This window comes from Panthera onca, chromosome E3 (assembly GCF_046562875.1).
Source record: "Panthera onca isolate mPanOnc1 chromosome E3, mPanOnc1 haplotype 2, whole genome shotgun sequence".
NCBI classification, from domain to species: Eukaryota; Metazoa; Chordata; class Mammalia; order Carnivora; family Felidae; genus Panthera; species Panthera onca.
This window is the reverse complement of record NC_138354.1, coordinates 14,786,222-14,803,034: the sequence shown is the minus strand read 5'-3', so window position 1 is coordinate 14,803,034 and position 16,813 is coordinate 14,786,222. Positions and strand designations below refer to the sequence as shown.

Genomic DNA, 16,813 nt, shown 5'->3' with positions numbered 1-16,813 from the left:
GTACCAACGGGAAGGGACGAAGCTTGTTTGGGTGAGGGTGTGGTTCAGGGTATTTGCCGGGAGCACGGCCAGATATTTAGGGAGGTATTTAGTAGGTAAAGGGGTTAGGCCCAGTGTCTCGTGTTAGTTGGAGGAAGTCCTGCAAGCTTCTGCATGGATCTTTCCCTCCCGGCTGGAGCGTAGGGCTCTGGAGGAGAACCACGGCACCCAACAGATTGTTGTTCGTTCTCTGCGGCACTTAATTCCGTGCTCCCTGGGTACAGACAGCCGATACTTGTTGAACAGCATGATGGATGTTGGCAGCTGCCATACCTGGGCTTGCACTGGCTTTATTGATGAGCGGTCAAAGCCGGCCAAGTCTGCTGTTCAGATCCCATTGATGAACCTGTCATCTTGAGACCACGGTCTCGAGTGACTTCCCTGTGCCCTGCCTCGCGGTGGTAGGATGTGGTGGGATGCACCCAGCCCACCCAGGACTGACGGGCTGCCGGGGCTCTGGAGGGAGGGGCTCTGGGTGGAACGCAGAACAGCTCAGGTTGGGGTCAGAGGACAGGTGATCACCTGCCGAGTGGAGTGGCCTTATTGATAGCAGAGTCCAATTCTCCGCCGGCCCGGAGAGGATGTGATTAAAGATGCCTTTTGGGCCTTTATGACACTCTTATCGATCCGAGGTTGTTTATAGCCATAAAACAGCTGTAAATTAGAGGCATGAGATAAAAACAGGAGGATACTTAACTCCTGTCTTCCTTTGAGGTTGAAAGAGCTCTCTGTACCTCTCCCACAGCGGTAGGGAGCTGAGACACCGGTGGGCAAAGGGGAATCTCTTCTTTCCTGCAAACGAATGGCCCAGGTTAAGAGGCAGCTCTCTCCTCACAGCTGAAACCCAACTGCTCGTTCCTGCTCAGGAAGTGTCCTCGGTTAACACGAGCGTCAACTGGGACCACAGTCCAACTGTGCGCCGACCGCGGGGTTTAAGGATGGTCCGGGCCTTCCGAAGCTGGTTTTCTTTTTTCCCTTCCCTTCCTTAGTTCTCATTTCCTTTCCTCTTCCTTTCTGTTTGCTTTTTCTTTTCTTCCTCTCTTTTCTTTTGTCCCTCTTTTGGCTGCTTTTTTTCATCTGATTAAACGGTTCTGACCTATTGCTATTCGTAAAGCAGTTAGGAGTGTTCAGCAGAGTATCACCAATCATTTCAGCGCAAGAGACCAAGACGTGTGACCGTTGGACCTTCTTTGCTTTCCCCTTGTAGAGATCCGAGAGGCCTTTCGGGTTCTGGACCGAGATGGGAACGGCTTCATCTCCAAGCAGGAGCTAGGAATGGCCATGCGCTCTTTGGGGTACATGCCGAGTGAGGTGGAACTGGCCATCATCATGCAGCGCCTGGACATGGACGGTGAGACCCCGGCACGCGGCACGGCCCCCGAGATGAGCCCCAGCTTGTCAGCGAGACTCCCCCCCGCCCCCAAGCTTATTCATTTGTTTTGAGACACAGAGAGTGTGAGCAGGGGAGGGGCAGAGAGAGGGGGAGAGAAGGAGAATCCCAAGCAGGCTCCAAACTGTCAGCGCAGAGCCCCACCCGGGGCTTGAACTCATGAATTGTGAGATCGTGACCGGAGGCGAAATCAAGAGTTGGACCCTTAACTGGCTGAGCCACCCGGGCGCCCCAGCGAGACCTTGGTGTTAAAGGGCCTTGCACTTGGGGTCAGAAGGCTTGGGCTCATGTCTCAGTTTACATTTGAGGGCTACATTAGGGTTTTTCAAACAATATTCCGTGGAGTCCCAGGGCCCTGCAGAGGTGGTTCTGGGGCCACTGGCAGGGCAGGGTGAAGAAGGAGGCTGGGCGAGTGGAACAGCCACCATAATTCTTTCCACCTCCCCTCCCTCTCTTTTAAATAGCGTTACTGAGCCAGAACTCACATGCCATAACATTCACCCACTGAAATTTTGTGAATCAGTGGCTTTTAGTGTATTCACAGATTTGGGTAACCAATGCCATAATCAATTTTAGGACATTTTCACCACTCCAAAAAGAAGCTCTGCCTTTTAGCTGCCACCTCTCAATCCCTCTATCACCCAAGCCCTAGGCAACCACTAATCTACTGGTCTCTGTGGATGTGCCTCTCTGGACATGTCATATCAATGGAATCCCACAACGTAGGGATCCTTTGTGACTGGCCGCTCTTACTTAGCATAATGTTCGTAAGGTTTCTCCATATTGTAGCGTGTATTAGTACATTTTTTTTTCTTTTTTACGGCCAAATCATGTGCCGTTGTCTGGGTAGAACAGCTCTTTCCTATCTGTTTTACTTACTGGGTTTCTATATACAACCTCACGGGGGCGGGGGCGGGTCGGGGAGTGAGGTTTCACTGTACTTTCAAAAAGTTCTAAAAAAACAACACCTGACATCTCTGAGGTTCTTTCCTCGTCTAAAACCCGGAGGCTACCCCAAACCTGTTGTGACCCCCCCCCCGACGTTCAGATTCTGCCTTGACTGAAGGTCCAAGAAAAAGCCTTCTTCTTTTTTTTTTTTTTCAACACCCTCCCCCCCCTCTGAAAAGCAGCTTGATCCCGGGCCTCCGGGGTCCAGCGTGGTGGGCATTGGGACTCTCAGGTAGAGCATGAAGTGTGTAAGTAAAAAAAAGGAAGCAGGGGATGATGGGGTCGGGAAGTCCTTTGAAGGAAAGGACCATGGGAGGGAGATGTTTGCTTGGCCTGCAAACATACAGGCCAGCTTGCAACTTGCAACTTGCAAACTTCCAATCTTCCTGATTGGAAGAAACCGCTCGCTCCTGTTACTTTGCTGGAGTTGCCGGAAGGATGATAATAAGGGTGGCCATATGGCGAATGAACCCCAGCGCCAACCACGAAGCGCAGCTGTGACCATTTATTTTCTGGTTCAGGAAAGAGATGTTTCATCAGGGGTGTTCAGCGGTATGAGCAGTCCCAGCCTTGTCCTTAACGGCTCTGATTGATTGTGATTCACCATGTCTTTGCAGGCCTGATTTTGACCTTGCTTTATATTTAGCTGCTTGCTTTAGATATTTCTGAAAAGCCGGAGCGAAGCACATATCGTATAGCAAAGTCTGTTTTCCGTTGACCCCCATCATCATTTCGGAGATACATTTCCAGAAAAAGTTTCCTTCTTAAAATAATAGAAATCTTAATTTATACCTCTGTTCGTGGAACGAAGATTTTGCGCTTTTGAGTCTCTGCCCACAACTCGTAAAACAAAACCTAAGTGGAATGGACTAGAAGCAAATGGAATTAGTTACATTTAATAAAAAAAAAAAAAAAAAAAGAGCCAGGGCTATTGTGGGTGAGTTACTCCGATGAAATCGTGGGGTCTGCCTCAAAGTTCTTTCCGGTTCTTTGTGTATTCAGTCATCAGATCTCAGCTCACAGGGAGTTTTTACATTGTTGCAAATCTTCCCTGATTCCACGAGGTCTTGGAGTCCCGAGGGATCTTGTGCGCCCGTGGCAAATTTCCGTTCGGTTTAAGAGCTTTCAAGTGTCACCAATTTACTTACCGCTCATCTTACTCAAAGGAATGCCAAAGGAAGAACTTCCCAGAAGTTAAAAGAACTTCACAGTTCTCTTGCAGAGAATTTCTGTTAGTTCCTTTAACAAAAGCTGAGGCCGTCAGCTGCTTTGCAGTCACTCCATCAGGTAAAGACTTTTACTTTTTTTTAATATTTATTTTTTTTTGAGAGAGAGAGAGAGTGCAAGGGCAGAGAGAGAGGAGCACAGAGAATCTGAAGCAGGCTCTGTGCCGACAGCAGAGAGCCCGACTTGGGGCTCAAACTCATGAACCTTGAGATCATGACCTGAGCCACCCAGGCGCCCCACATTTCTTTACATTTGAAGTTCAGCTTCTTCGAGGTTCTGTTTTGTTGCCCACACAAGCTTTAATACAGAAGGTATGAAGACAGGGCAGCCGTGCACAGAGAAGGAACTTTCTACCCAGTTTATTAATTGCCTAAGCGTGAAAAGAACTAAGTGATAGATGCCCAGTCTGACTGAACCGTGTCTTTAAGAGTTCTGCAAATGACGCTGGTAAGTGACATTTCTGGGGTACTGCATTCTGGATACGGATGGACTGTTTTTCAGTGTCTTTCTCTGAAATGGGCCTTTTGAGCTTCTGTTAAAACAAACAAACAAAAAAATAGGTCCTAATTATATCCTTCCTTTCTAGCTTCTGTAACTGGGAGTTCTCCACGGAGATTCAGCCTTACTGAATTAAGTTATTCTCTGGCATGAAACTCCTGGCGTGGCAGAAATTTTTATGGGGATAATGCCAAAAACACGGGGTGTCTGGGCTGCAGCCTAAGCTCCATGCTTAGCTTGTAAGATGATGGTGCCTCCGGGCCCGCAGACCCCGGTGTCCCGGGGCAGCGGGAGAGGGGGCAGTGCCTCCGTCCATCCAAGCTGGCCGTGATTAGGAGCGGGTCTGGCCCACACACCGCTCTTCTCTTTCTGGGGTCCCTGCCGGTCTGCCCGACGGTGAGGTCATACCTTCGGCACAAGGCCCGGCTGGAGTAGCCTAAGTGTGTCTGTGCAACCCAATTTGACACATGAGGCTTTCATTAGGTGGTTCCTCGGGAGTGGGGTGCCTTGCCGCCTAAGCGTGTAATAGCAAGCTCCCTGGATTAGGCAGCTCGGCGGGATTTCCTGGACACAGAGCCCGCAGCCAGACAGCTGCAGCCTGTGTGTGTGGAGCTGGTTTTCCAGAGGACACCATGGAAGGCAGGCTGCAGGGTCTGGGATTGCTGTCTGGGCCTGTGGCCAATTTGCATTCAGTGCTGCCCCTGCGTGTGTGTGCGTGCACACGCGTGTGTGCGCCGTGAGGGCAGATGTGCTCAGAGTTAAATAAACAGAAAACCAGAATTTGCGCCTGATGCCCATTGCTTCCTCTTTGGCCCTTGACTGCAAAGGCTCTTTCTCGTCACTTTGACTCCATTCCACACCCCCTGGTGCTCGCGGTTCTTCTTCCGTTTTATCAGCCTCTGCAGCCGAGGGGACTTTTGCCCGAATGCCAGCTGGGAACCAGAATCCCCCTTTCCTGGATGCTTTTGGCCAGGATCTCCCCTTCAGCCCAGAAACTGCAAGCCTGCAGATCTCACAATGCAGCCCCTGGAGGCATTTAATTAAGCCCAGCGCCCTAAGACCTGCCTCGCATGTGGGGGAAGCAACTTCTCTCCACTGCCTTTTGCTACTGGTCATGTGCCGCCTTTGGAAGAATTGACAAATTAGTCACCCCAAAAAGTATCTGCACCCAAAAACAGTATCTGCAAAGCTTACCACTTTCATAGAAGCGGGTTGAGAAAGGCTGCTTGAAAAGGACTCGGGTTTTCTGCCACGACCCGTCTGTTCCTCACACCTCTGCGTTTCCCACGGTGGCTCCGGGGGCCCCTCCGAGCCTGCAGCCTCCTTCACAGGGGAATAAGGCCCTGGTGTCTTCAAGTCCCAAGGGCTAGTTTTGACTGCTCTCCAGATTTTAATAGTTTCACCAGCCACACCCATGTGGCCATCTGGAACGAATTCAGCTAGCTTTGCACACAGTTTCCCAAAAGCAGTCAAACCAAAAGACATTTTCGGCCACTTGGGGCCTCTGTAAGGGCCCCACTCGCGGGTGCTGATGCCGACCTCTCCCCCTGCAAGCTTCCCTTGGGGGCTCCTGCCCTTACAGAACAGAAGGCCCTCTTTTGAAACCAAGGTAGGCCTTGCCTTCTTTCTCCTCGATTTCCTTTCTGCCTCTCGAAGGTGCAGAATGTCAGGAAATTCCAGCAAATGTGGGCTTTTGAAATGACTTCCTATCTCTTAACGGGTTCGTAGTTTGCTTTTAGGCCCACCTCTGTCTGGAGAGTGAATTTGACCCCGTTTAGCTCGACCTTGAAAAGATTTATCAGGCGGCCGCTGTGTGTGAACTTGCTCATTTCTGTGGTTGGCCAGGTTCACTTTGGTTCATTTTGAGACAAGTCACTGAACTGCAAAGAACAAAACCGTGGCCGGAGTCACGTGGCACCGTTAGCAATGGGCCTGTTGTGCCCACGCCTTCACATGCCCGTCTTCCCCACCTCGGCTGCCTGTTCCTTACAGGTACGTCCTTTGCCGATTAGTCACGATCATGACCTCTCCTGTGACCATTTGCGATCTCCTAGAAGACGAAAGTGGAAGCCTAATTCGGAGGAGCGCTCACGTCTGCCTCACATTCATGCAAGTCTGGTACTGGTGTGGATGCTCTGGGACTGTTGTGAGCTAGAACGCACGCTTGTTTCCTGCGTGTGAGGGAGGATGCTTGCCCACAGTCTGCATGAGTGAAGCAGAAGGCGTATAGTGGGCGGAGGGACACTTGGGGCTTTGTAGCCGAAAACAGAAGGTCCTGAACCTGATGCACATCAGAAAACACCTGGGGGGGCGTGTTAAAAAACAGACCAGTAGAGTCAGACTCACAGCGGGGCCCAGAAGCCTGCAACTTTCTTTAACAATCTCATCAAGTTACAGACAGCAGTGTGTCTGTCCACTGACATAACCAGGGGACTTTGGACCCAAGGAAAAATCTAAAGCTGTGAGCACTTGTCTGAGCAAGAAGGTCTGACTTAGAGGTAAATGCCTGTAAGGCAGAGGAGATTTTTCCTTTGGGAATTTGACGAAGGACGAGGACAGTCTGTGGTCGGCCAGCCCTGCCTGAAAGCAGGAGTCCCTCCCAGACAGACCTCACTCCTCCGGATGCCCCAGCTTTCTCCCTCCTCCGTCCGTGGGCCAGGGACCTGCAGACTAGGCATCACCTGGGAGCTTGCTTAAAATGCCAAAGCTCGGGTCCACCCCAGATCTGCTGATTCAGAGCCTGCATTTTTTAAAGTTATTTACTTATTTTGAGAGAGAAAGCGAGCGAGCTCACATGGGGGAGGGACAGAGAGAGGGAGAGAGAGAGAGAGAGAGAGAGACAGAGAGAATCCCAAGCAGGCTCTGTACTCACGTGGGGGCTCGTAGTCACTAACAGTGAGATCATGACCTGAGCTGAAATCAGGAGTCAGATGTGTAAGTTGGACTGAGCCACCCAGGTGCCCCAAGAGCCTGAATTTTAACCACAGTCCCAGGTTATACATATATGCAGGAAAGTTTGAGAAGTGCTAGTCTAAGGCACAACTTTGAGAAGGTGTTTCCTTGTTTGAGGTTATCTCCGTGGAGTGAGGCCCCTCCCCAGTCTCCTGCCAGAAACTCGCCACCCAGGGATTCGCGACTTACAAACTGGAAGTAATTCACAAAGCCAAAGTCCTGGCGGAGGTCAGTTACAGGAATATATCCAAATATTTGCCTTTGTGAATACTCACAAATAGCATCAAACTATTATATATGTCACTCCTTGTCAGTGCATTATTGCTGAATGTACTTGGATCTTGCCATGGTTAAGTCTTAGCTGGGTGAGAATAACGATGACCAACGCTTATGTAAGCTCACCATGTCCCCAATAACAGCAGAATAACACAGGTGCAGTCTTTACCTTGGCCACACACTGTTATAGGCTTCATTAACTTTTTAACTTTATTAACTTCTTTGTTCTCATATCATAGGTACTAAGTAGTAGGATTCTCATTTTTGTAGATGACAAAAATGAAGTAAGTAACTTGCCTGGTTCACGTTGCTGGTCAGACCATATGAATTTAAGGTTTTAACCACATATCTTGTAGATACATTATTTGTGTGTGTGTGTGTGTGTGTGTGTGTGTGTGTGTGTGTGTGATTTTGGTAGGTATAGGTCACTTAGGGTGACAGCAGGGCATTGAAGCGGTGACTAAACAGGACACACACATACACACGTACTCCAGGGTCATGACGTCACCTAGGTATTTCAGACCTATGGGTGAATGTGTTGGTTACCAATTACTGTTCCAGATAGTCTCCTGCTGTCACCTTTGGATGGATGACAAGCTCCAGCCACTTCTGAGGTTATGCTGGTAGGAGTCAAGCCTGACCCTAGAACAGAGTCTATGAATTGAAGGATGGTTGCTCGTTGCTTTAATGAGGGGAATCCTTTTTAGGTCCTCTGGGGATATATAGTTGGGGTAGATGTTCATGAGAAATCAACTCCAACCTTCCTGACTCTGGGAGCAGTTCCTTCTTCTGTGTTATGCCAGGGAAAGTCTATCATCTTAAACGTATTGATAGGTGGCCATATTGAATCCAACCTTCAGCCAAAGATCAGACTGTCTGAGCCACTTCTAACTACCCAAACCAAGGTAATAAAAACAATTTCTGGTAATGAGTACCCATTTCAGTAAGAGCGTCCTCAGCGGATATTATATTCCCTCTCCCTTGTTTTAGCGCCCTGGAATCCAATGTTAACACTGATAGAAATTACCAGCATCTCACCTCTCTGTGTTCTCTCCTACCGGACTTGAAACTTCTCCTGGGACGTGTCCGATCTGTTCGTAATCATGGGTGTAAAGGCAGCAAAATTCGGTGGGAGTAGATCTTGAAAATAGGCATCCCCCTTCAAGGCAGCCACTGCAGCTGTGTTTCTTCCAGATCTTCAAGCTGGTCTTGTCTGATCTCAGGGAGATCTCAGAGAGGACACGAGGGAGACTCGGGCATTCTGTATTCTGAATCCACCCAGAGATCCCCATTCCAAGACTTAGGTCGCACTCCTTTCCTTCCGATCAGTGCCCTAAATTTATTTTACATCAGAGATCTGGGGAGTCCATGATCGCAACTTAACAACTCTACAGACCACGCAGTGAACCTTGGGGTCCTGCCTGCAGTTGCCTGAAGCACGTGATTCTTTTGGGGCCACCTTGGAATCACTCTTGTCCTCTGACTGTGACCAGAGCTGAGAGTTTCAAGGTCTGAGCTTGTTTTCTCTCTCAAGGGCGTTCACAAGCAGCCCGCCCTCCACATTCCTTGTAGTCATCATTGCTGCCGTAAAGGTCAAACACAGGAACTACATGGGTCTTCGAAAGCCTTGCTTTCAATAATTATTTTATCCCAAGAAACCACAGATGACATTTAATTAATTATGATCCCACTTCTGTCAAGGATACCCGTATCCTGTTTTTCACTGGCAGGAAGGTCAGCGCTTCATTTAATAATAGAGGTGAGCAAACCAGGCTCAGAATCCCATTTGGGAAGGTTGTTTCTTCCTGGTATACACACTACATCATGAACACAGAAACCGTGTTGGATTCCTAGAGGCAAGAGTATTATGTGGAAGACAAGAACTTGCTACAGTCCTTCATACGTAAATAACATTTCTGTCAGGCAAGGTGTACCGGAAGGAATACGTGAGAGGGCCATCTCAGAACACCCCGACCAGTATTGAGTGTTATTTAATAAGTCATTCCTGGAGCGCCTGGGTGGCTCAGTCGGTTGAACATCCGGCTTCGGCCCAGGTCACGATCTCGAGGTCTGTGAGTTCGAGCCCCGCGTCGGGCTCTGTGCTGACAGCTCAGAGCCTGGAGCCTGCTTCGGATTCTGTGTCTCCCTCTCTCGCTGCCCCCCGCCCCCCTTATGCTCTCTCTCTCTCTCTCTCTCTCTGTCAAAAAGAAATAAACATTAAAAAAATTAAAAAAAATAAACCAGAAATTAATAAAAGTTTGACTAAGGATCCTACCCATTTGGAATCTAAAAATTAAAAACCAAAAACCCTTCCAACTTAATGAATAATTTCATGAGTTGACTCTTAGAAAAAAATGCAATACATTGAAAAATATAGCATATTTAATTAAGAATTAAATAGAGTTGCCACTAAAACTGGAATGAAAAAATGTGGGAAGTTTAAAAAAGAATACTTGATACAGTTTTGTGAAAATACATTTGAACATCTACACGAAATGGAGATTTTTCTGGAAAATATAAATTCTTGAAATGAAGTCAAGCCCAAGTAAGTAGTCCAACCTGGAACTTGCCTACTTGCAGGCTTACCAGCCAAATACAGCTTATAGCCCTGTTTTATTGGGCTCACACGTCATTTTATAAAGCAGAAAACCTCATGTTAAAAATATGCACTTCTCTGGGGCGCCTTGGTGGCTCAGTTGGGTCAGTGTCCGACTCTTGATTTCAGCTGAAGTCATGATCTCACGGTTCCTGGGATCAAGTCCTGCGTCAGGCTTTGCACTGACAGTACGGACCCTGCTGGGGATTCTCTCTCTCTCTCTCTCTCTCTCTCAAAATAAATACAAATAAAAAACTTAAAAAATATGCACTTCTCTCTCCTCTTAAAACCTTGGAGAATTTAACAAGACTGGACCAAATTCCTTCGCTACAAAAATTTGGTGGACCTGAATGGTGAGGGGATCTTCCACTGCTATGGCAATTCCTTCTTCCTTTCCCTTAGTTTTAATTCTATAATGTTTTTGTGTTTGTTTCGTCTTTCTGTGTGTGTTCCCGTGTTGCTTATTTGTTGTCATTTCTAGTAACTTCCGTAGCTGACTTATTTTAATTTTTTTTTTATTATTTACTAACTAAGGCAACTAAGGCAGGAAATTTGCCACTGAGAAGAGCTTTAGTAATGTCTCCCACGTTTTGATAGTTTTATTGTTTCCCTGTTGGCTTCACAATATTTTATCGTGTGTTTTCATTCCCTCTGCCACTCTACAGATTCTTTAGGAAAGCATTTTATGATTTCCAAGTCACTGGAATTTTGAGTTTCTAGTTTACATTTAAATTTTCTAGTTTTATTGCATTGTGGAAAGTAAATATGACCTATTTGGGACGATTTTCTTTGTAACCAAGAATATGAGCTTTTATGAAGGTATCGCCTCTGTGGTGCGAGGCTTTCGTACGTGCATACAAGTTACCTTCGTATTACCTGTATTTCCTCCACCTGTATTTTTCGTTATTTCATCTGAGATAAGTAACTTTGATGTGTTGAACTCTCCCACTGCTGTTACCTTGTTTCCTTGGTTTACTTCCAAGGAATTTTCATTACGATTTTCAATTCTCTGTCTGCCCTCATAGTAGATTTTATCTTTTATCAACATCAGTGTTCTTTAAACACTTTTAATTATGCTTTTGCCTTATGTTGATTTTTGCCGCATAACCTTTTTGCCCGTGTTTGCATAACATTCATTGTTAAAGTGTGGTCATTGGGGAACATTCACCATTATTCAGCTTCTTCCAGGGAACACAGCCTGGTGCACTCCTGCTCTCTCTGTGTGAAACGTCTACACAATATATGCCCGGATGTTTTCTTTTTTCTTTTTTCTTTTTTTTTTTTTTTTAGTATCTGAAGGGCTTTTTTTTTATTTTATTTTTAAAATTTACATCCAAATTAGTTAGTATATAGTGCAACAATGATTTCAGGAGTAGATTCCTTAGTGCTCCTTCCCCATTTAGCCCATCCCCCCTCCCACACCCCTCCAGTAACCCTCAGTTTGTTCTCCATATTTATGAGTCTCTTCTGTTTTGTCCCCCTCCCTGTTTTTATATTATTTTTGTTTCCCTTCCCTTGTGTTCATCTGTTTTGTCTCTTAAAGTCTTCATATGAGTGAAGCCATATGATATTTGTCTTTTTCTGACTGACTAATTTCACTTAGCATAATACCTTCTAGTTCCATCCATGTAGTTGCAAATGGCAAGATTTCATTCTTTTTGATTGCTGAGTAATACTCCATTGTACATATATACCACATCTTCTTTATCCATTTATCCATCGATGGACATTTGGGCTCTGTCCATACTTTGGCTATTGTTGATAGTGCTGCTATAAACATGGGGGTGCATGTGTCCCTTCGAAACAGCACACCTGTATCCCCTGAATAAATACCTAGTAGTGCAATTGCTGGGTTGTAGGGTAGTTCTATTTTTAGTTTTTTGACGAACCTCCATACTGTTTTCCAGAGTGGCTGCACCAGCTTGCATCCCCACCAACAATGCCAAAGAGATCCTCTTTCTCCGCATCCTCGCCAACATCTGTTGTTTCCTGAGTTGTTAATGTTAGCCATTCTGACAGGTAGAAGGTGGTATCTCATTGTGGTTTTGATTTGTATTTCCCTGATGATGAGTGATGTTGAGCATTTTTTCATGTGTCGGTTGGCCATCTGGATGCCTTCTTTGGAGAAGTGTCTATTCATGTCTTTTGCCCATTTCTTCACTGGATTATTTGTTTTTTTGGGTGTTGAGTTTGATAAGTTCTTTATAGATTTTGGATACTAACCCTTTGATATGTCGTTTACAAATATCTTCTCCCATTCTATGGGTTGTCTTTTAGTTTTGTTGATTGTTTCCTTTGCTGTGCAGAAGCTTTTTATTTTGATGAGGTCCCAGTAGTTCATTTTTGCTTTTGTTTCCCTTGCCTCTGGAGACGTGTTGAGTAAGAAGTTGCTGTGGCCAGGGTCCAAGAGGTTTTGCCTGCTTTCTCCTCGAGGATTTTGATGGCTTCCTGTCTTACATTGAGGTCTTTCATCCATTTTGAGTTTATTTTTGTGTCTGGTGTAAGAAAGTGGTCCAGGTTCATTTTTACGCATGTCACTGTCCAGTTTTCCCAGCACCACTTGCTGAAGAGACTGTCTTTCTCCCATTGGATATTCTTTCCTGCTTTGTCAAAGATTAGTTGGCCATATGTTTGTGGGTCCATTTCTGGGTTCTCTATTCTGTTCCACGGATCTGAGTGTCTGCTCTTGTGCCAAGGATGTTTTCATTTTTAATTATCCTGAGAGCCTTTTTATGGGCAACCTTAACCTATCCTTTATTTCAGAACTTTTACATTGGGTCTTAATTCTTCATTTTGCGTTAGGCTGGTTCCATGTGTACTGTTTTCTTTGTCTTTTTAAACTGCAGTGTGTTTTTTAAAATTGAAGTATAACTGACATGTAATGCCACATTATGTTAGTTTCAGGTGCACAACGTGATGATTCGATATTTCAATATCATGATACAATGATCACAGTAAGTTTAGTTAACATCTGTTACCACGCATAGTTACAGAATTTTTTTTCTTGTGATGAGAACTTTTAAAATCTACTCTCTTGGGGCGCCTGGGTGGCTCAGTCGGTTGAGCGTCCAACTTCGGCTCAGGTCATGATCTCGCAGTCTGTGAGTTTGAGCCCCGCATCGGGCTCTGTGCTGATGGCTCAGAGCCTGGAGCCTGCTTCGGATTCTGTGTCTCCCTCTCTCTCTGACCCTCCCCTGCTCATGCTCTGTCTCTCTCTCTCTCTGTCAAAAATAAATAAAACATTAAAAAAAAATTTAAAAAAAATAAAATAAAATCTACTCTCTTAGAAGCTTTAAATTATGTAATACAGTACTACTAGCCACAGTCATCATGATGTACATTATGTCCCCATGACTTATTTATTTTATAACTGGAACTGTGTATCTTTAACTCCCTTCACCCATTTCACCCAGCCCCCCCCCCCCCAGCCCCCACCTCTGGCAAACACCAATCTGTTCCCTGGATTAATTGATCAATTGATCCATCTACCTACCTGCCCATCCATCCATCCATCTATCCACACACACCACATTTTCTGTATCCATTCGTCCATTGGTGGACATTTGGGTTGTTTTCATGTCTTGGCTCTTGTACATAATGCGGCAGTGAGCACGGGGGTGCATGTATGTTTTCAAATTAGTGTTTTTGCTTTCGTTGGATAAATACCCAGAAGTGGGATGGCTGAATCATCTGGTAGCTCTATTTTAAAATTTTCGAGGCACCTCCATACTGTTTTCCATAGTGGCTGCACCATTTGCAAGTCCATCAACAGAGAGTGAGGGTTCCCTTTGCTCCACTTCCTGGCCAATGCTTGTTGTTTTGTTGGTAACAGCCATTCTAGCAGGTGTGAGGTTCTGTCTCACTGTGGTTTTGATTTGCATTTCCCTGATGATTAGTGATGTTGAGTACCCTTTCATGTACTTGCCGGCCATCTGTAGGTCTTCTCTGAAAGAATGTCAATTGAGATGCTCTGCCCATTTTTTAATCGATTGTTTGGTTGTTTTTTGTGTTGTTTTTTGTTTTTTTGGTTTTTTTTTGCTATTAAGTCGTATAAGTTCTATTTATATTTTGGATATTAACCCCTTATCAGATACATAATTTGCAAATATTTTTTCCCATTTTGTAGGTTGCCTTTTCATTTTATCCATGGTTTCCTTTGCTGTGCACAAAGGATGTTTGTTTGCTTGTTTCTCTAAGTATTCTTGCGGTTGTTTGGAAGGTAGATTTCTTGATTTCACTTTTTCTAGTAATGTCCATAAAGGTTTGGTGAACTGATCTCTAACACCAGTTACAAATTAGTAACAGTCTTTTTTATGGAAGATGAGAAATGAAATGTTTCCTTCCTTTCTCTTTTCTATTCTTTGTTAATTTCAACATATGGTTATTATAAATGTGCTTCCCTTCCCTTTCTAAAAATAATTTTTGGGTTTAAAGAATATTATCAATTTTATAGCTATTTTTGAAACAATTATTTTGCCTGTACATTTAACTAATTTCAGTGCTGACACGCAGCCACATTTACCACGATTTCTGTTTCTTTTTTTAAAAATTAATATACATCTGTTCAGCATAAACTTTCCAAAATTTCTGTCTTTTCTTTTCTTTTTTTTTCAGGAGGTTTACCTCAACCCTATACCTACCTGCGACTATTTCTGCCTGAGAATGTTTCTGTTGACCCACACAATTCAATTTAGGTACAAGATTCTTGGGTTTTGGCCTCTTTTAAAGTTCAGTGATTTCTACTCCATTATTTTGGGTTTTTGACATCAAGAAGCTCACTGCAATCCTGCTGTGTATTTCTTGCAATCAACCTAATTGTGGTGGGGGCGGGGTGCATCCTATTACTGGCGAAGTGTGAATTTCTCACCTTCTCTGCTTCTCTGGCTTGTCACTGTTCATGCTGGTTAGTAAGTTGGTTCTTGCTGTTCTTAGGGCTTATGATGTGATTCACACTCTGGATGTTTAGACTGAGGTTTTTTGTTTTTTGTTTTTCCCTAGGAAACTTTTTTTTTTTTTTTTTTTTTTGCCCCTTTTGTTTTCTGTTTTTGCTTCATCAGATGTTAGTCTCCTAGCCTTCTGTGCGGGTTAGATCCTGGGCTGTGGTCTCCATATTTTCCCCTCACAGATGTCCATTCTGTCATTCTTCCGTCTTCTGGATTTCTCATATATACATTTATATCATACACCTATCTTGACTTCTTCACTACTTTGAGGCTTTCCTGTGAACCGTGTACTCATCACTGGGTTTTATTCCTGTAACCATACTTTCTCAGGTCTGTGTCATCTTTCCTGTCACTTTTCTAATTTGGATGAGGTGGCATCCTCTCAGTGCGGTTGAGGAAATAAATCGGATACTTCCCAAACATTCTTTGGTAAATCCGTTTGGCAGTGAGGCAGTTGCCGAGTTCTGAGACGGTTGCTGGTGACTTTCGAACCACGAAATTCGCACACAGGTCTCTTGAGTTTTCAGAGTAGAGGCAGATCTATCTTGCCAAGGCTGACTCAGGGTCAAGCTGGACTAGGTTCCAGCAGAGATGGGTGCGGGCAGCAGTCAGATCCCCTTCCAGCACCAGGCAGAGAATGGGGTGACGTGAGGGAACTATAAGCAGGTTATTATAAGCCTAGGGAAATTGAAGAGAAACTGAGTAGGTGTCTCTTATGGTCTGGGTATGCATGGGATCCCTATAAAAATTCTCCCTGAAATTTCTGGATTTGCACTATGTGGGGGTCCCTGTTTTTTTCCCATTTCTGTCTTGTTTCTGTGGGTATAACTTTTAGATCAAATAATAATAGTAACTTCAGACATTTTTCTTGTTTCTGTTTGTTTTCATTGTTCTTTGTTGTTAAGGTTTATTTTTGAGAGAGAGAGAGACAGACAGACAGACAGATGAAGTGTGAGCGGGGGAGGGGCAGAGAGACAGGGAGACCCAGAATCCAAAGCAGGCTCCAGGCTCTGAGCTGTCAGCATAGAGCCCGACACAGGGCTTGAACTCACTGTCTACGAGATCATGACCTGAACCGAAGTCAGATGCTGACCAACTGAGCCACCCAGGTGCCCCTCTAGTTTCTGTTTTTAATGGAAATGTCCCCAGAGTTGAACTGAAACTTGCAAATGGCCTTGATTGCTGTTTGGGATGGATATTAGTTATAATGGTAGGGCAACATCCTATTTTTGGCTTACCTTTTTTTCTTTAGTAGTAGCTACTCAGTATCTTTTTGGCATCTACTGAGATAATCCATAGTTTTTATTATTTTGCCTGTTGATGATATATATTATTTAATTGGATTTACTAAAATTAAAAAAACGCCTGCAGTTCAGGAAGATTCCTTCTTCATTAAAATGAGTTTCTCTCTCAATATCCTATTGTGTTTGACTAGCTGTGTTTTATTTTTTATTTAGGTTTTTGCATCTACATCCATAAAAAATAATTGATGTGTTGCCCTTCCTTTCCATTTGGCAGGGTTTTGTATCAGAGTTTTGCTGGTTTTATAAAGGTATTTGGGAGTTTTCCATCTTTTTATGCGCTGGAAGAGATTATAAAATAATCAGTTTTGAATATTTGAACGCATTCCTACAAAGTCATGTAAGCATAAAACCATCTTGAATGGTTCTTTACCAGTATTTAGTTTATATCATATTTATGAACCTATTCAAATGATCCTTTTCTTTAGTAAATTTGATTTTGTTCCCAGAAATTACCCGTTTCTTTTGGATTTCAAATGTGTTAATGTAATGTCTGCTTGTCATTCTTCATATTTTATTGTCTTTTAATTCTGTAAATATATCATCTTTGTGATAAATGCACATATGCTTGTTTGATTTCTTTTATCTTCATATGATTTCCAGATGATCTTCCTTGCAAATATGTATTTTTTCCTCCAAGAAT

At 44.5% G+C, this 16,813-nt stretch overlaps 1 protein-coding gene across 5 annotated transcripts in view; it reads left to right on the top strand.

Annotated features, from left to right (window-relative positions):
- CALN1 (calneuron 1) overlaps positions 1-16,813 on the top strand; it is a 530,205-nt gene that overhangs the window by 277,549 nt on the left and 235,843 nt on the right. For all 5 annotated transcript variants that reach the window (XM_078440486.2, XM_078440487.2, XM_078440488.2 and 2 more), the window contains one exon: positions 1,247-1,390. In XM_078440486.2, the coding sequence (XP_078296612.1) occupies positions 1,247-1,390 (144 nt within the window). The remainder of the gene's footprint in view (positions 1-1,246; positions 1,391-16,813) is intronic.